The sequence below is a fragment of the Pipistrellus hanaki genome (assembly GCF_964339955.1).
Source record: "Pipistrellus hanaki genome assembly, chromosome: 4".
Taxonomy (NCBI): domain Eukaryota; kingdom Metazoa; phylum Chordata; class Mammalia; order Chiroptera; family Vespertilionidae; genus Pipistrellus; species Pipistrellus hanaki.
Genome location: NC_140506.1, coordinates 38,108,060 through 38,132,314, shown reverse-complemented (window position 1 = coordinate 38,132,314; position 24,255 = coordinate 38,108,060). Strand labels below are relative to the sequence as shown.

Here is a 24,255-nt window from a genome sequence, read left to right as displayed (position 1 = left end):
TTTTACTTACTTGTAAAACCTTAAATTTTTATGCGTTTAAAAGGAGCATAACCCCATTATAAAAATCCAAACAATATAAAATTACTATAGAAAGTTATCTCTCTTGTGATATAGATATTATTAACAGAGGAATAGCAGATATTTCCCCAAGAATGTTTTCTGGTTTACTGACACATATTACTATATAGAGAGACTTTAAAAAATAATTCCTTGACAATTACATATCTCTTAGAAACATTCCAATTATATAATACTTACTGTTTTCCATATTGTGTTTATTATTTAATATCTCTTGGATATTGGTGCTTATAGCGTCTATTTCATTATTTTCTCTATTATATAATTGTATCATAATCTACTTAAATACAGCCAGCTCTCTGTATCTGGGTTCTGCATCTCTGTAATCAACCAATCTTGGATAGAAAATATTCTAAATAAAATGTACATTGTTACTGATGTGTGCTCTATGGTTAGGCATACAGAACAAGTATAGATGTTTTCTAAACAATGCAGAATAACTGTTTGTAAAGCATTTACATTGTATTATGTATCATAGAGAGCGGTTTCCAGGTTGGCTTGTTTTTTTGTTTTTTGTAATACCAATGTTGCAGTGAACATATCTCTATACATTTGGAATACAGTACTTTAAAGTATTAAAAAGAAGTAATATGGGGGATAAAAAGGAGAGATCAACCAAAGGACTTATGTGCATACATATGAGCCTAACCAGTGGTCAAGGACAATAGGGGGGTGGGAGCATGAGTGGCGATGGGTGGGGGATTAGAATGGGGGGTTGAGGATAAATATGTGAAACCTTAATCAATAAAGAAATTAAATAATCAAAAAAAAAGAATAGAACAATACTGTTTTAGTGTATTTCATTCTTGTTCTCACTTCAGATTATTGTTACCAGCAGACCAAACTCATAATAAATAATATTTCAACATTTTAATTTAATACCTTTAGTTCTTAAGAATAAGTGCATTTTTCCAGAATTTGAAAATATTGACTTACAAGTGATCTTGCAACATGTTCTTTTATGATTCATTGAATGATAGTAATAATGATTCCTTGACCATTATATAACTCTTTGGTTTACAAAGAGCCTTAACATAATTATCTCACATCACTTCACATCAATATGATGTATGCAGAACAGGTTTATGGGGAAAAATAGTGCTGACTTGGAAAGTTTTACTGCCTGAAATATACAGAGAGTGTGTAAGTCCTTTGTTTTGCTACCTCCAGGAGTCAAGTCATTGTTCTGATAGGAGTGTTATATCATACTGGTATCTTAATGTGGAAAAATAAAAACACCCTTATGTGTCACTTTAATAACTGGTGTTGCTAATTTACTACCCAGTTTTCAGGCAGTTTAATTTAATTCCCTGATATCCAGAGATTAGACTCACCAGGCATTTATTAGCTAAGTGCTCCAATAATTGCTACTCCAGAACCAAGTGTTTAAAAGACATTTATGCAGCAGTTGTTAATGGTGGGTGACTTTCAGTGCCACTTTTCCTCAGGTGGAATTGGGAGGACCAAGGGTAAGGGCAGAAAAACAATATCCATAGACTATAGCACCAACAAGGTCATGCTGGCTAAGACCTTGGAAAGTCCTTAGTCACTCATTATTGCTCTTGTATTCCTATGACCCTTCCTTTCCCCGACACCTTTCATGTGGGCCTGGCAGTAAATGATGAAGCTTCTCTCATTTCCCACACTCCTGGTGGAAAGCAGGCTCCTGTGCAGGGAGAGGAAATCATTGTTATAGTGCTTCCTGCTTTGGGGAAGGAAACAGTCTTGAATGGCATTATTGTTGCCACAGCTGCAAATTTACGTTGCTGCATTAGCAGACCTATCCCAACCCTCGATTTGGCTGAGAATGCACTTCTGCACCTCCTCTCTTCCTACATTTACTGTACCAGGCACAGGACCTAAAAATCAATTTCCAGATCTCAAGTCTTGTAAGATCCCATCCAATTCAAGCCCTACTTATTGAATATGATAGCATTTTATAAAAATATATTTTATTGATTTTTTTTTTTATAGAGAGGAAGAGAGAGGGATAGAGAGTTAGAAACATAGATGAGAGCTGCCTCTTGCACATCCCCTACTGGGGATGTGCCGCAACCAAGGTACATGGCCTTGATACATGCCCTTGATCAGAATCGAACCCGGGACCTTTCAGTCCGCAGGCCGACTCTCTATCCACTGAGCCAAACCGGTTTCGGCAATGATAGCATTTTTTTAACCAACCATAATTCTAGAGTGGCTGCATCAATACTTATAAGCACATTACATTACTTCAAGAGAAATCACATAACTATTAACACTCTGAAATTCTGGTGCTGTGTTCTTTCATCAGTACAATGATAAGAGGTTGATCTGCCCCAGTGGTTGGCAAACTCATTAGTCATCAGAGCCAAATATCAACAGTACAACGATTGAAATTTCTTTTGAGAACCAAATTTTTTAAACTTAAACTTCTAATGCCACTTCTTCAAAATAGACTCGCCCAGGCTGTGGTATTTTGTGGTGCCAAAGAGCCACATGTGGCCAGCAGGCCTCAGTTTGCCGACCACAGATCTGTCCCATCCTATCTCTTCAATATTACTCTGTACTGCTCCAACTAGACTTGGAGGTCAAGCTGGTTTCTTCATTGTCCTGTGGGGAATACATTTTTTCCTCTTTGCCTACCCTTATATTTTTTCTCTCTCCTATAAGTCCTTCTCCTTTCTTGCCTGCCGGAATCCAAATCAAATTAGAAAGCAAGCCCCCAAGTCCTTATCTGCATAAAGCCTTCTCTGCTCTAACAGAGAACTCCACTAATGTCTGTACACAGGCGGAGAAACTCAGCTCCTTTCTGCACAGTCTATTTTTTCCTTCCCAACCTGTGGGCGACATATCAGATTTGCAGTCTTGACATCCAAGCTCTTAAAACAGTAACCTGTTTATTGTATTGCAATGATCATATTAGACACCAGAGTCTGGTGCATGCCTTCCCCATTCTCCCGTATCTGGGGCTTTCTCTCTGAACCAAGTAGGGAGACATACTAATGAGCAAAGTTGGATTTTAGTGCATATCCTTGGGCCTAACAGGAGAGTCCCATAGAAGCTAAGAATCAAGCACAGTTGATAAATTTCCTATTCACAGAGTGTATGTGGATGGTGGCTAGTTCCAGACCGATCATTGGCAAATGCCTTACCATTCATCTTGTTTTCTTTTTGTTTAAAAAAAAAAATTTGATTTTTTTACAGAGAGAAAGGGAGAGGGACAGAGAGTTAGAAACATTAATGAGAGAGAAACATTGATCAGCTGCCTCTGGGGATGTGCCCGCAACCAAGGTACATGCCCTCGACTGGAATCAAACCTGGGACCTTTCAGTCCACAGGCCAACGCTCTATCCACTGAGCCAAACCAGTTAGGGCACCATTCTTCTTGTTTGACCAACAAATTCCTCGTACGTAAACAAGATAACCTCTTGGATCTCATCATGTTTACACAGCAGGTACCTTTGGACACATTTCACTTACTCAGAATATTTCAAGCATGAGTATTCCACAGGTAGTTAATCTTTCACTAACACTTTCTAGTTCTGAATACTATATTTTATAAGTCTAGGAAATGAAAATGTTTCTAATTCAAGAAATAAAAATATGTAAGAAGTGTGGCATGTCTGGAGGGTGAGCATTTCCTATAATTTTATCTCCTGTTGCTTGACTAGTCCTATGAAATACATAATTTAAGATTTAAAGTCCTGTGTTACATGTGAATTATTTAATATGTTAATCTCAGACTCTCTTAATAGATAATAAACTTCTCAAAAGCAGAATTGTGCCACAAATTGTGCAACTAATCATTGTATCTCGCACATTGATGTTTCTCTCTTTTTTAAAAAAATATATTTTGTTAATTTTTTATAGAGAGGAAGGGAGAAGGATAGAGAGTTAGAAACATCGATGAGAGAGAAACATCCATCAGCTGTCTTCTCACACTCCCTATTGTGTATGTGCCTGCAACCAAGGTAATGCCCTTGACTGGAATCAAGGACCCTTGATTCTATCCACTGAGCCAAACCAGTTAGGGCACAAATGATTCTTGTACCTCTCATAGCACTTAATATAATTCTGAGCTTGTCAAGATGTTGAATATATATTCATTGAAGTCAATGTCATCTTTAGAATGAGATGCTTAAATTCCAAATTAATGGGTTTTTGGTAAGAGATGGTGAATCATTTGGGGTCCTAGGGAAGAAACAAAATTCACCTTAGATATTTTACATGAAGGGACTTTCATAAGAAGACTGAGCCCTAGCCGATTTGAGTCAGTGTTAGAGTATTGGCCCTTAGACTGAAGGGTGGCAGTTCAATTCTGGTCTAGGGCATGTACCTCAGTTGCAGGCTCAATCCCTGCCCTTATAGGGGCCTGTGGGAGGCAACTAATCGTTGTATTTTTCACATTGATGTTTCTCTCTCTGTGTGTCTCTCTCCATCCCTTCCACTCTCTCTAGAAATCCTTGAATAAGGATTAAAATAAATTAATGGGGCGGGGGGGGGGGGGAGAAAGAAGAAGACTGCCTACTCAGGGGTATAGAGGCAAGGTTAAGAAAAAAAGTATGGCGAGGCACCAGTTACAAAGGGAGAGCTGTTTTCCTCCTGGGACTAAAGAAACAAAGAAAGGAAATAGAGTTAGAACTCAGTGGGAGCTGGAGCTGGGGAAGAAGACTGACCCTGCAGAGGAAATGTGGTTCAGGAGTGACGGATAAGAACCGGAGAGACAATGCAGGATGGGGAGTGGAGGGAAAACTACTCCATTTTCCACTTGCCGATCTCCTCTGTGTTCCAGTGCACAAGGAGTCATGGAGACATCAGCGAATTTCAGTCTTCTGAGGCATAAAGTAGGACAGAGGCGATTGGAGAAAAATGGGGGTGGAGAGGTTTGGGCAAGACCAGGAGGTAGGTGGGAGGAGGGCATGCAGAATAACCAGTATAGAAGGCTTCCATTATAAATGGAAACAAGGAAAAGGCTGAATTATTATGTAAAGAAATCCAAAAGTTATGTGGGAAAAACTAAGTCGGACTTGGCCAAATGTAGGCCCTGGCAATCTTCTTCCCTAAGCCACTCTGAATATATATAATCTGAATAAAGAGGATAAACACTCTGTTCCATCCAAATCTTCAATTATTGCAGTTTCAAATTAAGAAATAAACACATAAATCTATCACTCATGGCAACGAAGACAATTTATTTACAGACATCACTGCCATCGCACTCTAAAGTGGGGGCTGTACTGTTTAATGAGCACCTCTGCTCCTGTGGCTGTTAAGTAAAATAACAGGCCAAACGCATTCCTCCTGTGTGGAGGAACAATATCCATTCAGAGTAGTTAAACCTAACATCATACTGTCCTCTTTAAATTTAAAAGGAAGACATATTTTAATATTTTTACTTTAGTTTGGCACCTGTTCATGATCACATAGGGATTAGTAGTTCTGTGATTGTTAGATAAAAAGAAGACATTAAAGGTTTTGTAATCTATCATTGCATTTAACAAATAAATAAAGAAACAGGCGCCCTTTAACTAAGTCACCTGCCCTCAATCAAATAGTTGGTTGTGGCAGAACCAGCCAAGAATGCAGATAGTCTACACCCTATAACCTAGTCATCTGTAGTTCTAGAAATGCTTGATTTAGCTCCAAGTAAATGGCAAGAGAGCATAGGGATTAAGGACATCGGTTTGGAATTAGACAGATCTAACTGGACTTTTGGCAAACGACGAATTTCTGGTGAGCTTGCGTTTCCTCCTTTCTATAGCAAGGGTGAATGCAGAATAGCCATCCCATTAGAGTTGCTACAGATAAAAAACTATACATAAGATGTTTAGCATAATCTTCGCATGTAGTAGACACCCAATAAATAAAAGCTATTTTATAGTTATAAAATTTTTCTTTTTTCCTTTTTTTTTTTTTTGAAAATCAATTGATAATTTAGTCATAGATGATAGTAAGAATTTAAGAAGAATTATGCAAGGTCTCTAAATGAAGAAAATAACATTTATATCAGTCAGAAGAGGTAGAGAATAAAGGAAACCACTTTATTGGGGTGGAATGGAATGCAACAGTCCTGATAGCTAGATTGGTTTGTATGTTTTTTTCCTCCAACTTTACTAAGAAAACATTACCAAGAGTTCCTCTTTTAAATTATGGGTTTTTTTTTTTTTTAATTAATAGATTTTTAAAAGTAGTTTTACAGAAAACTACTTTTCTTTAGGTTTACAGAAAAATAAACTATTTTTTATTCCTAGAGATTAATATCATTAGATCCATTGAAATGTTGAAAATACTTGATAAATATAAAGTGTTATACAGATAGAAGGTGGTATTATTCTTGTGAATAAATAATGTGAAGTGCCCTGGACCTACTTAACACACCAGGAAGAGAAAATCAATAGAACTTGATCAACCTAGGCTTTTAAAGTACATCAAGGGCAAAACTATGCAACTGCTAGCGAAGTTGTGTACGCTGTTATGGCAAATTTTCCAGGGACTGATGGATTGCCTATCTGAATTCTATCTAAAAGAAAAATTGCAGGCATAGCTATGGAAACTTACAGATAGTATCACACCATACTAAACAAACTAGTTGAATCTGTAATTCAAGGGTAGGACCACAGAAAAAATGTATAAACAACCTACTGGTAAAAAGGTACATAGCTTGTAAGGGAAATTAATATAGAAATATTACAAGGCCTTTAAAGAAATGACTATTACACCAAAGGCAAAACTAATGGATGAAATTTATAAATATAAGACTTCCCCAAAATCATTATAGGCAAAGACATTTCCTACTAGTTAATAAGAATTTTTGATTGGCTCATCATTGGATTGGCACTACCTGAAAAAGCACAACACAAGGATAGGGATCTGGCTTGAAATGAAATGTTATATTTAATAAATGTGTCTTTATTTAGGGAAGCATAAACAACAAAGTTTCAGCGATCATTCTGTGCTAGAACAAATATATTTTAAATTTGTGCAATTGTTCTGGAAGACAGACATTAGGTTCATAGATGATACTGAGTTCTCCCAAGTAGAAAATGCCAATAAAGGCAATGGGGGAAATGAGAGGGAAAACCTGAGAGTTTGAGAAATTAGGCAGAAAGGTAGCAGTCTCATTCTCTGACATTTAAAGCCCGGGAGTGTTGTCCCCCTTTTTGGATGGTCGGGTCACAGAGATGTGCTGGTAGTTAAGGAGTGTCATGGATGAGAGACAGGCTCCATGCAGCTGAAGCCTTGGTGCTCACTATAAATTAGGTTTTGGGTGAAGGACAGAGGTGGCCCACTCTCTCTCTCTGGGTCCAAACTGTGGGATGTTTTGTCATTTCTGAGAAGTCTTCCTGTAGGAGTGGAATGCACAGAATTATGAAGAGAGGCTTTTCCCTTAAAGGAAAGTGTTTTGTAGAGGTTTTTAAAATATATATACATATATATTTTATTGATTTTTTTTTTTTTACAGAGAACTTGGGAGAGGGATAGAGAGAAACATTGATGAGAGAGAAACATCGATCAGCTGCCTCCTGAACACGCCCCACTGGGGATGTGCCTGCAACCAAGGTACATGCCCTTGACCGGAGTTTTGTAGAGGTTTTGACAAAAATTGTAATTAGGTAGACCCTAATGTACTTTGAAGGGCACAGATAACTCATAGGCAGGCATGGACACCAACTCTGACTGAAATCTTCAAAGGCCTTTGAAGGGTGACATGATTCTTTTGGGCATTCTTAAAAGGCCAGGAGTTTACTCTAGCACTTATTTGATAAATCCAGAGACAGTGATAATCAGCACTCCATTTCATGGATGGAAGAGGCTAAAGTATAGTAGTTCACAAAAATTCAGAGATCAATGGGCATGAATTGTGGTGGAGGGTGAGGAGGAGGGAGGGAGAGAATGTTGTATTTGTATACTAAAGTCTCTGTTTTGTTTTCTTTTTATACTTGGCAAGACCAGAGTTGTATGATATGCCTCTGTGTAAAACTCCAGATTTGGATGTTTTAAAGGAAAAGAATGCATTTTGAAAAAACTTTGAAGTCAATTTTCCCAATTATTACATAGTCTAATGTTTCTTTTCCATTTATAATGGCTAATTATGAAAGGAGTCTAGAATGCAATTAATTCTCATATCAGTAAAAGAAACAAAAACAGACCATTGCCTTTCATATATAAAGAACACATTGACTAAGCATTTGCAATGTACCAGTACTTTGGATTTCATTTAATTACTAGAGGCCTGATGCACGAAATTCGTGCAAGAGTAGGCCTTCACAACCCCGGTTGCCTCAGTCCTCATGGCCACTGCCCACTGGTTGTTCTGCTGTCTGGTCTAATTAGCATATTAGCTCTTTATTATATAGGTCTAGAGGCCTAGTGACAAAATTTGTGCACTCGGAGGGGGCGGGGGGGGGCGGGGGGGTCCCTCAGCCCAGACTGCATCCTCTCAAAGTCTGGGAGCCCTCAGTCAGACATCCTTAGTGCTGCCATGGAGGAGGGAGAGGCTCCTACCACTGTTGCTGTGCTAGCCAACCATGACTTCTGGTTGAGCACACTGACCACCAGGGGACAGCTCCTGCATTGAGCATCTGCCCCTTAGTGGTCAGTGCGTGTCATAGCAACTGGTCGTTCTACTCTTTGGTCAATTTGCATATTAGCCTTTTATTATATATGATTATAGCCCTTCAGGTACTATTATTATTGACATTTTAGAGACTAGGAAACTAAGGCTCAGAGATATTAAATAACTTATCCAGTGCTACCTGGTTGGGTAAAGAGAACTCAAATTCTAAGTCTGTTTAATTCCAAAGTCCATGTTGATAGATATAGATATAGATAAAGATAAAATAACTTTATGATATTCTTACAGTTCATGTTTGTATTTGATAGTGAGTTGTATTAGCATAAAAAAAGGAAGTTTTGTTAAAATAATTTCTCATCTTTAATCTTTAATCATCTTTAATCTCTATTTTAAAATCTTTTCACTTAATTCTACATGAAGCTTACTCTGTCCATAGAACATCTACCATTATAGATTATAAAAACTATTTTTCAACAGGGACATGTTGTTGAATGTCATGACTATTCATGTACTGGTTCTAGAGCTTCCAAACAAATTTGTTTTCTGGTGCCCACTCTATTGCTTTTCTGAGTAGGCTGTAAATCTTGTTAAAACCAATAAAAATATAATTTCAGAACGTTTCAGAAGCAATCTCTCATGTCACTGGAGTCTCCAAGGTTTTCTGTTTCTACTTTCTTCTTTGTAAAGTACATAAAGGATTCAGATAAAAATAATTTATCTGTACTAGTAAATATAACATTTTTTCCTAATTACAAAAAGTAGTACATGATGACTTGAAAGAACTTAGAATATGTCCTAAGTACAAAGAAAATAAAAAGATCCAAATCCCATTATCCAAAGATAAAACATGAACATTCTAATGTATTTCCTTTGTTTAAATAAATATGATACCAAAATATTAACTATGGCTTATTTTGGAGGGAGCCTGAGGAATTTAAAGTAATATAAAGTATACATATACACATTTTAATACATATCTATTTTGTACATGTATATTTGTAGTTTATTTATATAGTCATCTAAGATATTCATTGACATTTTCAAATATTTTTCTCAGAAATTATTTTATTTCTCTATAGGAAATGTTTGATTATAAAGGAAAAAATTGGCCAATTTGTTTATGCTAACTCATTTAATGCTCATAAGAACTCTATGAAGTAGGGACTATTATCTATTATTTTTGCTATACAAAGGAGAAAGTTTAGGTATAAAGAGGCGAAGTAATTTGCTTGAAGTCTTGCCTTACCAAGAAAACAGTCATATCAAACTAGCATGGTTTTTATTTTGTTCTTTGACTTGTTTATTTTAATGAGAAAACAAAGATGATGAATTAGGGCCTTGCCATGGACATATTATATCTTCATTTCAGAGAAGGAAATGATAGCTCCACATAACATTCTTGTAAATGAGGAAGGTAAAAGGGGAGAACACATACCTCGGAGGACCTGGAGCTGCCTGAACCCATGGGCTAGGAGGACAAGTTAATGGATCAGTATCAAGAACATGTAGCTACTAAACGACAGACTTGAGATCCAAACCCAGGCAGGATTTCCCTGGAGCCCACACTTAACTACTCCCTAAATTGAATCTATACAGGACAAAGAAGAAAGGCATCAAGAAGAAAGCCAAAAATCTTCTGATTACATGACTCAGGGATAGCTACTGCCAGCATTTTGGTAAACATTTTCAGACCCTTTTTGATGCAAAGCTTAAGTGCAGCTGATCTAAGTTTAGCAAATGTCTTGTGATCCTCTTGGAACATGAAACCATGGGAAGTTTGCAAGAAACGACTTCAAGGCCATTTCTCACTGTCTTTGTGTCTTTCCAGGAGGGTATCATGAGGTGTTCTGGCTTCCCCTCTCTAAGGCAATTATGATGTTAACTACCTGAAGCTAGATCAGATTTCACAGGTGAAGGGCACACTTCCCTTCAAGACTGCTTTAACTTCAGACGCCAGCCACTAGCTCAGGGTTTCCAGGACAACCATACTTCTGACCAACTAGCTACAAAGTCAGGAGTTCCCACTCTCCCTTCAAGTATAATAACTCGCTAGAACAGCTCACAGAACTCAGGAAAGCACCATACTTATGATTATAGGTTTTGTTTTGTTTTGTTTTTTATATAAAGAATACAAATCAGGACTAGCCAACTGAAGAGGCACATAGGGCAAGTTCTTAGACAATTGCATGTCCTTCAGGAGGGCTCATGTCCTTCCGAGTCCTCAGGACATGTAACCCTCCAACACATCAATGTGTGTTTGCCAACCAGGAAGCCCACCTGAGCCTCTGTGTCCAGAGTGTTCACTGGGATTTCTTCATGGAGGCATGGATGACTGAAACATCGGTGACATGATTGAAGTCAATCTCTAGTCCCTCTCTCCTCCCCAGAGATTGGGCTGATAGCTCTTGGACCAAAGCCTCAATCCTCTAATTACGTAGTTCATCTTTTTGACACGGCCCCCCATTCTGAGTTTTCTTAGCATGAACTCAGGTGCCCACCATGAATAACAAGATACTTCTATCTCTTGGGAAATTTCAAGGAGTTGGAGGCTAACTCCCAGGAACCAGAAACAAAGGCCAGCCATGTTCTTTACTATCCAACACCCCGACTCCAGCATACAACTGCAGGCTGTAAAACTACTAGCTGCAACATGGAATCCGCCTGCAGCAGCAAGGTATTCCACTACTCATGTTGCACTGTCATCCAGCCTCTTTTGTTTTTTGTTGTCCTGTGGGACAAGGCACAGGAGCAGATGGCACCTTTGCTGTTTTTTGCTTTTGCTATGTATGTAATAAACTGAATTTCTTAAAAGATTGGGCTTTTTTGTTTGTCTGTTTCTTTAAAATATATATATATTTTAAATATATATTTTATTGATTTTTTTACAGAGAGGAAGAGAGAGGGATAGAGAGCTAGAAACATCAATGAGAAAGAAACATCTACCAGCTGCCTCCTGCACACTCCCCACTGGGGATGTGCCCGAAACCAAAGTACATGCCCTTGATCGGAATCGAACCTGGGAACTTTCAGTCCCCAGAACGACACTCTAACCAGTGAGCCAAACCGGTTTCGGCAAAATATATTTTTTATTGATATCAGAGAGGAAGGAAGAGGGGGGAGAGAGAAAAATATCAATGATGAGTTGATCCAACACATTGATCAGTTACCTCCTGCATGCCCCCTGATGGGATGCAGCCCATACCCCAGGCACTTGCCCTGATGGGGAACCGAACCATGGGTTGACACTCCCCCACTGAGCCAAATCAGCTGGGCAACAAGCATCTTTTCTACATCACCCCAATAACTGCTCATATAGCTAGTTTCTGCTTCAGTAGATACAGTGAGGAAGAGGTAAGCCAGTGATTATCAATGCAGCCAATTCTATTGATATAAGTCTGAGGGTGAGTGGCTATGAATATCTTCCAGATATTTTATAATCATCTAAGACAGTGGTTGGCAAACTGTGGCTCGCGAGCCACATGTGGCTCTTTGGCCCCTTGAGTGTGTGGCTCTTCCACAAAATACCACATGCGGGCGCGCACGTACAGAGCGATTGAAACTTCGTGGCCCATGCGCACAAGTTGGTTTTCGGCTCTCAAAAGAAATTTCAATCATTGTACTGTTGATATTTGGCTCTGTTGACTAATGAGTTTGCCGACCACTGATCTAAGAGATACAAATCAAAACAATGAGGAATCACCTCACACCTGTCAGAATGGCTACCATCAATAAACGACAGGTGTTGGGGAGGATGTGGAGAAAAGGGAACCCAGTACACTGCTGATAGAAATGAAGACTGGTGCAGCCATTACGGAAGACAATATGGAGTTTTCTCAAAAAATTAAAAATGAAACTCCCATTTGACCCAGTGATCCCATTCACTTCTGGGAGTATATCCCAAGAAATCAGAAACACTGATCAGAAAGGATATATGCACCCCTATGTCCATAATAGCATGCTTTACAATAGCTAAGATTTGGAAACAGCCCAAATGCTTATCAGCAAATGAGTGGATAAAAAAGCTGTGGTACATTTATACAATGGAATACTACATGTAAAAGAGAAAGAACTCTTTTTTTTTTTTTTAATAGAAAGTCATTTTAATCTTTTTAAAAAATATATATTTTATTAATTTTTTACAGAGAGGAAGGGAGAGGGAGAGAGAGTTAGAAACGTCGATGAGAGAGAAACATTGACCAGCTGCCTCTTGCACACCCCCTACTGGGGATGTGCCCACAACCAATGTACATGCCCTTGACTGGAATCGAACCTGGGACCTTTCAGTCCGCAGACCGATGCTCTACCACTGAGCCAAACTGGTTTCAGCGATAAAGAACTCTTACCATCTGCAGCAGCGTGGATGGACCTGGAGAGTATTATGCAAAGTAGGAAAATAAGCCAGTCAGAGAGAGACAAGTATCACATTATCTCATTCATATGTGGAATCTAATGAACAAAACAAACTGATGAACAACATAGATCCAGAGCCATAGAAGCATGGAATAGACTGTTGAACTTCAGAGGGAAGACAGGGGAGGGTTGGTGAGTGGAAAGAGATCAACCAAAGAACTTGTATGCATATATGCATAACCCATGGACATAGACAATGGGGTGATGAAGGCCTGAGGTGGGAGGCAGGGGCAGGCTAGAAGAGGTCAATGGGGGTGGGGGAAGGGGACATATGTAATACTTCCAACAATAAAGATTTAAAAAATAAATAAAAATGTTGAGGAAGTCTCTCTCAAGAGATGTGATTTGAGCATACAACTGAATAATGAGAAGTGTGAAGATCTTGGGCAAATGTGTGTAGGTGGCAAAGGCCCAGTATTTGAAACAATCTTATGCTATTTGAAGAGCAACAGAAATACCAGAGTGGCTTTGGGTCCTGTGGCAAATAAGTGATTTGCTTACCCAATAGCACTGCCTTTTTTCCTGGCTGTGAGAGCTCTAATTTTGTTCAGACAGAATATGTAGACTCAAGGGATGAACCATCATTTGTCCAAGCAAATTATAAAAATACTAGGGGCCCAGTGCTTGAATTCGTGCACCATGAAAGAAACTGTGGGTAGATCTTCACCCATCCTCTGCGCCCCCACCCAGCCCCTCCTGCCGCAGATTCCTGGTCCCTACCTGCGGGCAGCCTTGCTGCTGCCACTGCCATCACTCCCACATGCTGATGGTGCAGGCTCTGTTCATACCCACTGAAGGCATGGAGCAACTGCGGCTGGCGCCAACAGTGGGTGCAAGCGGGGTCGTTGCCATCTTTGTGTGCGAGAGGCAGATGCTGGCCCCGATCTCCCCTCAGGAGAGGAGGTGGAGAAGCCCTGAGGGGTGATTGGGGCCAGCAGCTACCACTCACACCTGATGACAGCACTGAGCAATTGGGGCTGGTGCTGGGCACTGGCAGTGGGTGCGAGTGGTGGCTCCAGCACCAGCAGCAGGTGTGAATGGGGCCAGCACTGGCAGCAGGTGCAAGCACCAGGTGAGACAATAGCACATGGGAGCAAAAAATTTTCAGTAACCACCAGAGGCTCACCCTGATGTCAGCAGTCTGGCACACCCGCTCACCATCCCGCCACGGCGGATGCATGCCATGGTCCACACACGCCCCCTGGTGGTCAGCACCCATCATAGCAACTGGTTGTTCGATTGTTGGGCCATTCAGTCTATTTGCATATTAGCCTTTTATTATATAGGATTGTTTAAAAAGATAACACTTGAAGATGGCAAGTTAAAAAGTTGGAAAGAGCCTGGACCCTCGTGACTCCTTGGACTATCCAAATAAACTGTAGGACCACCTTCCTTCAGACTGTGAGAAAGACATATCAATTGGTTGCCTCTCACTCAAGCCCCAACAGGGCTGGGGATTGAACAAGTGACCCTTCAGTGCATGGGCCAATGCTCTAACCACTGAACAACATCAGCCAGGACTGCAATTCACTATTAAAATAATGGAATGGATAGTAACTAAATATTCATTCACCACTGCCATTTTTATTTTTAGAGAAGTTATTGTTTAGAACCAGATTAAAAGAAATAAAAGCCTCATAAATAACTTATGAACTATCTTGGCTAAAACTCCCAAATATTAGCAATTCTTCATTTATTCTCACTTCTTATGTTGGGGAGAACATTTAGTATGGTTTCCAGGTATTGTGTCTGCCCACTTTTTTTTTTTAATTATTTTTTTTAATATATTTTATTGATTTTGTACAGAGAGGAAGGGAGAGAGATAGAGAGTTAGAAACATTGATGAGAGTCATCGATCAGCTGCCTCTTGCACACCCCCTACTGGGGATATGCCCGCAACCAAGGTACATGCCCTTACGGGAATCGAACCCGGGACCTTTCAGTCCCCAAGCCGACACTATCCATTGAGCCAAACCGGTTTCGGTGTGTCTGCCCACTTTAACCATGTGAAGAATCTCTACCAATTATGTTGCCATATTAAGCCCCTCTCTCTTTTTGAAATAGCCCCAAATTTTTGCACCAACGTTTTCTCTTTGATAAGGAAGGCAACTTCCTTTTATAAGCATAGCTGTCCTTTCCTTAATACCTAGGGTGGTGACCTAACTGGCACCAAAAGAATCACAAAATAGCATACCTCATTTAAAACAGTTTTCTCATGGTTGTCCTGTTCCCCCATTCAGGAAAAAGATTATTGGTTACCATGGCAATCAGCTTCTACAGCATTCCATTGTAAGTAACTACACAGGTTTAAAAACAGTTTTTTACTCCACATTCATTACTGTAGCTCTCTGCAGATCTGCATATTTCCTCAGCCTGTTCTCTGTAATTGTTGTTTAGAACAACCAACCAACCAAACACACAACCTGCAGTCAAACCAGATACTTTTCTCAAAGGCAAATATCTCCATCTTTTCTGAACATTTAACATTTTACATATATAGTATAATGATTTTCTCACAGCACCAATTTAAACTTTCTGATATGCTCTTTCATAAATCTGAGATTATATCTGTATCTGTTTAACCATTTTTAGAAAACAAATAATGAATTGACAGCCAAAATCAGAGCAGGAGACAGTTCTATAAGATTATTTCCCATCCTCTAATATCATCTTTCTTTAGAATGATTCTTTGACTTCCTTCCCTCCATCATAACTCATCCCACTGGTAAAATAGTGCAGACACATCAAAGTGTAAAAATTGTCCTCAAGTCATTGCCTTGGAAATGCCAAACACTTATACTCCCACCCTGGAGACTATTAACTAATCTATTTCTGTTCGAAACATTATTGATAATAGTAAAAGATGGTTTTGAACAGGCCAAACACGTCTTACTGGCACCAAATATCTGCTATATTGTAGAGGAGGTGGGCTGACTCTGGAGAATCAACTGGATAAATTCCGTTTCCCTACAACTCTTTCATTCTTTTCTTATTACTTTTAGGTTTTGCTGGTTACACTTAGTTCCTTTATAACTAGGTGGCATAAACTAGGAATCTTGAGATTTCTATTGTATGCCGAGATAACTTTTATTTCTACCTAAGACTTTATTTGAAAATAGTTGTATTTTGGTCCTTAAAAAGAGGGAATTTGAAAGGGAGTTGCTATTATCTAAGACAAGCAATTAAAATGAAATCTAGCTTTAACTCTCTTTCCTGCAAAGTTTTTCTGTCTCCTAGATGTCTTTTCATTGAGAAAGATGTATCTCATGACCAGTCTATGAACACCCATGACTATTACCATCTCCTATTAAGGGCATGGAAGTAAGCTCTGTAACTAAAACAGATGCCTCCTCCACCCACAGATTCTAAAATCAGGGTATTCAGAAGCCTCTCCATAAATTTTCGGAGTGTAGTGGGAAACAGGAACTGTTAAAAATCTGAAAGTCTACCAAAGTACTTTCTGCCTCTTCCAGTAAAAAAAAAAATAATAATAATAAAATAAAATAAATTATATATATATGTGAAGCTCATTATTTTAAGACACATGCAAAGTAATAAGGGCTAGAAATTGATGGCTAGCACTTGGGTTACATCAGGAGAAAAGATAATAACTTTGTGTTGGAAAACCATAGAATGGTTCTCTGACTTCTCTTAAAATTGCATTATAATTGTTTCAAGAGGGATGGGGAGAAAAGGGTATTTACTTGATTATTTTATATCTGAGCAGATATTCCATGAAATATCAAACATCTTGCTTATTCCTTTGGGCACATGAGCATATAGATTCCCAGATATACTACACAAGCTGGGGGGAGTGGGGGGAGAGAACAATTACTGGCAGAATTTTGTAAATTAAAAGCAGAAGCTGAAGTTAAATAATCACATAGACTTTGAGTAATTTTATCACAATGCACCATTAGATTTATATAGGAAAAATGTTTCTCTGTTTTCAGCTGACAAAAGAGCAGTTGAGAAGAGACCTTGTAGCTTTGAAAAGTAGAAACACTAAGGAAGGGTCAGCATTCTAAAGGCTGGGAGGCAGTTGATTCGCTGTTTTGACATTTGGGTAAAGATGAGGGGGACTAAGATTATAACCCAAAGAAGTCATGATAAAAGAGTAGAATGAAGTGTCTAATAATGACAAAGTGATCTGGGACAGAAAGAGCAGGAAAGAGAAAAGTAATTTAGTTCAGATAGGAAATAATTTGTAGAGAAATTTTAGTAACTAACTTAATTTGTATTTCAATTTGCAATAGCCCACAGATAACAATATTTGAAGACTGACAGTCTTATTGCTTTATAAATAAACATATATATATATATATATATATATATATATATATATATATATATATATAAAATATTTTTATTGATTTCAGAGAGAAAGGGAGAGGGAGAGACAGAAACATCAATGATGAGAGAGAATCATTGATTGGCTGCCTCCTGCACGCCCCCTACTGGGGATCAGCCCACAACCCAGGCATATGCCCTGACTGGAATAGAAACCAGGATCCTCCAGTCCACAGGCTGACATTTTGTCCACTGAGCCAAATCTGCTAGGGCTATAAATATATTTTTAATGATTTCAGAGAGGAAGGGAGAGGGAGAGAGATAGAAACATCAATGGTGAGAGAGAATTATTGATCAGCTGCCTCCTGCATGCCCCCCACTAAGGATTGAACCCACAATCCGGGCATGTGCCCCGGCCGGGAATCCTGGTTCAATAGGTCAACACTCAACCATTGAGCAACGCTGGCCAGGCAGTTTTAATATTTTATACATATGTAAGAAACTCCATTTATTTGAAAGATAAATTAGTACAAGTTTCTATTAATATGATAGTTGTCAGTCAGGGTGTTGTTTTTTATTAACCTGTTATAACCCTAAGAATACATTTAATATTTCAAATTGAAAGTAATTGAAATATTAAATTGCTTGATTTTATAATGTAAGGATAACCAGAAAGCCTGATTTAGTTACAAATTGGTCCTATTTTGGCTGGTGTCCTTCAGTGATGGGCTCCTAAATGGACTAAGAAAATTTAAATACAGAAAGCTGTAAAACCAATATTCCTTAATTAGAAATTATGCTAGCAGTTTAACATTAAAAACATTTTTTAAAAAGCTACACATAGTATAAATTCTGCAGAGTTTTAGCTTCTTTTATTTACACTGCATTGATATCCATTTATAGCTCTCCTAACAATCACTTTATAGGCTGGCAATCCTATGTCCTGGATTTTCCAGGTCACTTCAGATTTCAAATATTTTGTCTATTGTCAAATGATATGCCTAGACTTTGGTTTGGAAAATGTGGTCACTGAATTTATAGACTAACTGAAATAGCAATGGCCTTTGGCATTATCTAGTAATTCTATTTCTGGGTTATGACTATCACATTAAATTAAATTAAAGTTCATTATTTAAGTCTATCTAATAAACTATCAAAATAATAAGGATATTTTATAACTTGCAGTTATTTGCTATTTTAAAAGCATTCATAATATGATTTATTATGCACATACACAGCTAGCAAACCTAAAAATGACTATTTCCTTTGCCACATAGGAAATGAAAAACGACATATTTAAGAGGTTATGTTATCACATGGCCCAAACCAAGAACGACAAACATAATCCAAATGTGCTTGTGTTAATTTTTTTAAAAGGGAGATTTGATAGTCTTTCTTACTTTTAATTCCATAGATTGGAACTCATATTCTTGATAAACCAGAATTGAGAGGATATACTGGCATTTGCTGTCGATGACGGTAATTACCTAAGATTGAGTCGTTATCCTGTGCCAAAACTTTGCTGTTCTGCAAATAAAAACTTAGATTATTTGATGGCCTTCTTCCCTGTTAATTACTATCCTTTATTGCATTATAACATTTGTTTATGGCTCCGCTCTTTATTCATTCGTGATTCAGATAACCACTAAGCGTGGGGGTGGGGATTGTTTAAGTCTCCTATGTCCAGAATAGCACTGACTCCTGAAAATGAAGGTGATTTTTAACTAAGTCTTGTTAGAAATCATCTATCACTAGTGATCAGGCTTTCCTCCCACATATCCGTGCTAGTTGGGACTCGAGAAGCCCGGGGATCCGGCTGCGATAAGAGGCGCGAGTGGGAGACAAGCTAGCACCCGCCTGACACCTCGGCGCCGCTGCCAGGAATGAGTCACTGGCTTTTGGCACCTGTGTGCCCAAGGCAATCTCTGCCTCCTCCTCCTCCCGGCTCCTCGCGGGCTGTCTCCTGCGCTTTGGCCTTTAAGGAGAAGCGAGAACAGGTGGGCACAGAGAGAGGAGCTGGTGGAAGCCGCCTCCCCTGCGCCTTCCCTAATTTAGCAGTACTTCCGGCCGCGTGACATCATCCCCCGCACCCCGGTGACGTAAGCGGCGGGTGACGTGCGTGCGGCGCGGAGCGCGCTGACGTTGCTATTTAAAGGTCCTCCTGCGGGGAGGATGGAGACAGGGCGCGAGCACCCGGCGTGGCGTGCCGAGGAGGGGGCCGTGGCAGCCGGCAGCGGGGCCAGGAGCCGGAGCCGGAGCCGGAGCGGGGCGCACGGCCAGCCAGCCGCCGCCGGCCACTAGGGGAGGGCGGGGGAGAGGAAGGACGGACGGACTGACGGACTCGCTGACCCGACCAGCTTCCCCCACGCGGTTCGGCTCGGTGCCGCCAGCCTCCCCGCCGCCCTCGCGGCTGCAGCCTCCTCCCCGCCGGGCCCTCGGGCCGTGTCAGCGCCCCAACCCCGGCGCCTCCGCCGCGGCGGCCGCCTGCCTCCCGCCCGCCCCCCGCGAGCAGGGGGAGGGCCCGCGCCGGCCCCCGTGCTCCCCGCCCCGCCGCCCGCTGCCCCCGCCGCCGCAGCCCGCGCCGCCGCCGCGCGGGGCGCTGACCTGGGCAGGGGCGCCCTCCGCTCGGCGAGCGGCCGGTGAAGGCGGCGGCGGCGCAGGGCCGCCCGGGTCGGCGCTGCCTGTGGCGCGGGCGCTGGAGGCCGGCGGCGCGGGGCGTGCGAGGAGGCGGCGGCGGCCCGGCGCGTGAGCGGCTGGGAGCCGGGGAGGGGGCGCTGGAGCCGCGGCTCTCCGGTGGCCCCGAGCCCCGCTCCCCGCCCCCGACGCGGGATTAGCCGCCCGCCTGCCCTCGGGCGGGCTCCCGGGGACCCTTCCGCTCCGGCCGCCCGCGCTCGGCCCGCCCCGGAGCCGGGAGCCAGGAGCCGGGGGCCGGGTGCCCGGGCGGCGTGGGGCTAAGGCTCTCTCTGATTCATTCATTCTCCGCCGACGGGAGCCGCGGACCCGCTGTGCGCGGCGGAGGAGGAGGGGAGAGGGGGCAGCCGCGGATGAAGGGCCGGGCGGGAGCCGGGCTCCATTGTGCTCGGCGGCGGGGGGCGGGAAGGGGCTGAGGGAGGTGGGATCGGGCCCCCCATCCCCCTGCTCTCCTGCACGCGCTGCGCCCCCAGCCTGCTGCCAGCCTGGAAATGGCTCCGTGTATTCTCGGGAGGATGCATCGATCCTGCCCAGCCTTCTCTGCCTCCTCCCCACCTCTCCTCGGCTCCGAGTCTTAGGAGGAAGGGGGAAAAAAAAACACAATTTAAAAGACAGATTTCCAATGTGGAGTGTTGTGCACGTCGCGAGCTGCCGGGTTTGCACTCGGAGGAGATTTTTTTCTATGTAGCCCCCCCCCCCTTTTTTTTTTTCTAATGTGAGTGCAGGGAAGCCGCGGCATTACTGCTTTTAGGATTTTTATTTTCTCGTAGGGCTCTCTCTATAAAAGTGCACGTCGCATTGGGTTGCACGCTCCACCCCCAGGGACCCGGTGTGGTGGTGGAGAAATTTGAACCCGCAGCCTTAGTAGCGCCGAAAAGACCGGGTTACCTGCCTCTCCCGAGAGTGGAGGAAGAAGACCTGAGCGGAATGACCACCCAAGTCATTTTTCGTAGGACTCTGTGAAGCTGGATTCCGCGTTTTTTCCAACACGTAGACTCATATATTTTTTTGTGTGTGTGTGGAATTAAGAGTTAACCGCTGTCTCCTCCGCGCAGCAATTGAACGCTAATAAGCAAATGCCACCTCGGTGCGAACGTTTTGGTATTTCTGAGAGAGAATTCATTTTATACAAGCGAACTCACTGAATTGTCAGCATTACTGAAATACCTCCAGAAAAGGACCTTCGGGGGCTGGAAACGCAACTGCGAAATAGCAGACGGAGACATTCCTCTGGAAGTTATTCCGTAGCCTAAGAGCAGAAACTTCGGAGCAAGTTTTCATTGAGCAAAATGGGGTAAGGATTTTGTGTGTGTGTGTGTGTGTGTGTGTGTGTGTGTGTGTGTTTAACACAGCTTTGAACCTGTGTGTGTGTGTGTGTGTGTGTGTGTGTGTGTGTGATTGAGCTGTGGTGGCGACTGTCTGTGTTTCATGTTTTCAAACAAATTTGCCACCTTGCTAAACCGGCCATACTTTAAAAATATAGGTATGTGAACCTTTCAACAAGATTTGTTTGTGCAGTGACACCTGAGGTCACGATTAAGAAATATTTAAGAAGACAACCATACACGGCACTTGACTGGTCAAACTGCCACATCAGTTAGTAATCAAAATCATGTCTTGGGTTTTGTTGCCCTTATCTTTCAGAGAAGTACGGTACTGCATTCTCAGCACTTTGAGAATAATCAGTTGCACAAAGAAACAATTGTAAGGAGTGGTTAGAACTACAGTCCTTGAAAAGGATCCAGTGTGAATTGTTACCCACACTGTGCCCTCTGCTTTGCCCTTGAGTATCCAAAGTTAAAAATGTACAGAATTGATTTATTGGGGCATTGGCATGAAAATCCGAAAGCCTTATTGCTTTGGTCTCCACGGTGCCAGTGCACTTGGTAAGAGATCAGAGCTTGAATAGAAAAGAGCTTTTTATTGAAGGGACTTGTTCATTTCTTCTGCTGTTTGCTTTTAAGCTCAGGTCTTCAGTTTGTTGTTGACAATGTCAGATCACCTTCTTTCAGATCCAAAGTCAACCAAGAGTGCATTTCCCAACCTTTCATTAACTCTTCATGCAGTAAATTGATGAAATGCTAGTGACTTCCTAATTTAAGCCAGAAACCCATTATATGTTAATGGAATAATGATCTAAGCATTTCATTCACAGATTGTTGATGCTGTTTGTCAAAGAGAAACTTCTAGACTTTTCTCTTTTTGTTTTTTTTCTGTGGTGGTTGAACAAACATCAAAATGTACTTGGGGGACAGCAATCTAAAGGTTATACTTTGAAATTCATTGCGACATTTTAGGGATGTCCACACCTTAACTTTCTTGAAACTTTTGGAGGAAAGTTCTTAGATACTACCTTTTTTGTTGGAGTTATAATTTGAAGTGTATTAAATTGAACAAATTTGAAAATGTAGAACATATATTGTAGGAGTCCTTCGTCAGGAATTAATGAGAAAGAGGGATAATTTTAACATTTAAATGGCAGTGGATGAGAACATATTTAACTTGCATGATTTAGAGCAATTAAAATACCTCATTCTATTTCGAGTGCTTTGCGATCTGAGGCAAATGACTTAACATGTATGAACTGTTTTCTTATCTATAAAATGAAGAACTTCGATGAGTTTAAAATTGTTTTTTAGTCTATAAAAATGAATTTTTTTCTCCTTTCTGTTTTGATGATTACTAGTTGGTTTCTTAAAGTAAATCTTTCAGATGGAGAGATTGTTTTCTCTAAGCAATTTTTAAGTATGTGAATAATGATAGTTGAAAATTTTTTTGGATGAATTGTACCAATTTTAGTAAGAGAAAATACTGAAAAATACTACTTGAAACCTTGGAAATATGGCTTCTCTTTATATTATACACTCTTCTGTGTAAAACATGCTAGAGGGAAAAAAAAAATAATCAAGTGGCTTTTTTCCATGGTGAAGGCTGCATTCTCTCTGGAATAGATGGTGGAGTAGGAGCATCATGGGAGAAAATGGTTTAACCTGCATCAGGGCTCTACATTTTACCAAGGGAAGCTTGGTATGAACTTAATGCTAAGGGGACTAGTGTTTAATATGTGAACATAAGCCCCCATACACAGCACACACTTTATATACTTCGGTGTAATTAAATTTGTTTATGAACTTACTTATTTGTCCTTTTCTTAATAAAGTCTTAAAGGTAGACTGGAGAGGAAAAGGAATATTTATGTCCTTATTTTTCTGAACGTCTGTATTTGGGTTTATTACTCTTTCTGACTAATACACTTAAGCTGAGTTGTCAGGAGAAGATGGATAATTGAAAGTAGAAGAACGTACAGAGAAGGCATTTGTAGACATTTCTGTACTTGGTAGGTGTTTACATCTAATATGTGTAGAATAAGCAGCCTTCAGCACTTACTTAAAGCACAAGGAAACAGAACTTTACATGGCTCTGTAAGTTTTACCCAGGCAATCCTGAATTACCTTCCTCTGACAGGTATCTAGAACTTAATACAGTGGGTAAAGTTTCACATTTTATGAATATATTTTTGACTGTTAGGTTATAATAATAATTCATCTTTGCCTTAATTATGGATAAAATTGCAAGTCTGCGGCAAACTCCAAGCAAAAGGAATTATTTTTAAAGAAAATGATTAGTTTAGGCAGAAACAAACGTGGCTCATGTAGTAGTAGTTTGTGAGCTATGGTGGAAACAGAAAAGAACAGCTGAAACTGACAGTTGGCAGAGTCTGTCAAAGTGTCTTGGATGCTGCTGCCTGCACTGTTTTTAATGACACCGAAGGCCGTTGAAGCAGTGGCTTGTGAAATAGGTGTACCAGACCTCCGAGAATTACAGCATTCATGTATGTAAGATAAAGCCTACAGAAAGCTTCAAAGCCTGCGTGAGGAGCCCCTGTGAGGTACGACCCTGGTCTTCCAAGTAGTCTCCCATAATGAGAGCAGTGAGTCAGTAGCTATTTCAGAACTATTACAGTAGGTAACAGGCACCAAGTAACTTCAGTGAGTTACTTCATGCTACCTTTTGTTTTGCTTAGATCATATTGGTGATTTAGTGCCATCCATATGGGAATAGAGAATCCTCCCTCTTCCTACCCTCCACTGAGAGTTATTTATAAAATGTGATTCCCCCTGTGGTCCGATAATGCTGTTTCTGATTTATCTCCCCTGCCTGTGAGAACCTCTGCAAACCCTCTTGTCCGCCTTTCCCTAGATAACCTCCTGAAGCATGGAAGTGGGTGCTGC

General features: G+C 40.8%; 1 protein-coding gene across 5 annotated transcripts in view; it reads left to right on the top strand.

The window, feature by feature from the left end:
- The window catches only part of HOMER1 (homer scaffold protein 1), a gene marked incomplete at its 5' end in the record, with an annotated part of 446,553 nt that overhangs the window by 339,871 nt on the left and 82,427 nt on the right, over nucleotides 1–24,255 (top strand). For 2 of the 5 annotated variants that reach the window (XR_014794824.1, XM_084881324.1), the window contains one exon: nucleotides 19,475–21,317. The exons of 1 other annotated variant lie outside the window; for it this stretch is intronic. Coding sequence is in view for 3 of the 4 variants with exons in the window: in XM_084881324.1 (XP_084737450.1) it covers nucleotides 21,313–21,317 (5 nt within the window). Of the gene's footprint in view, nucleotides 1–19,469; nucleotides 21,318–24,255 lie in introns of those variants that run through there. 2 more of the 5 variants (XM_084881321.1, XM_084881323.1) reach the window with 2 other exon arrangements.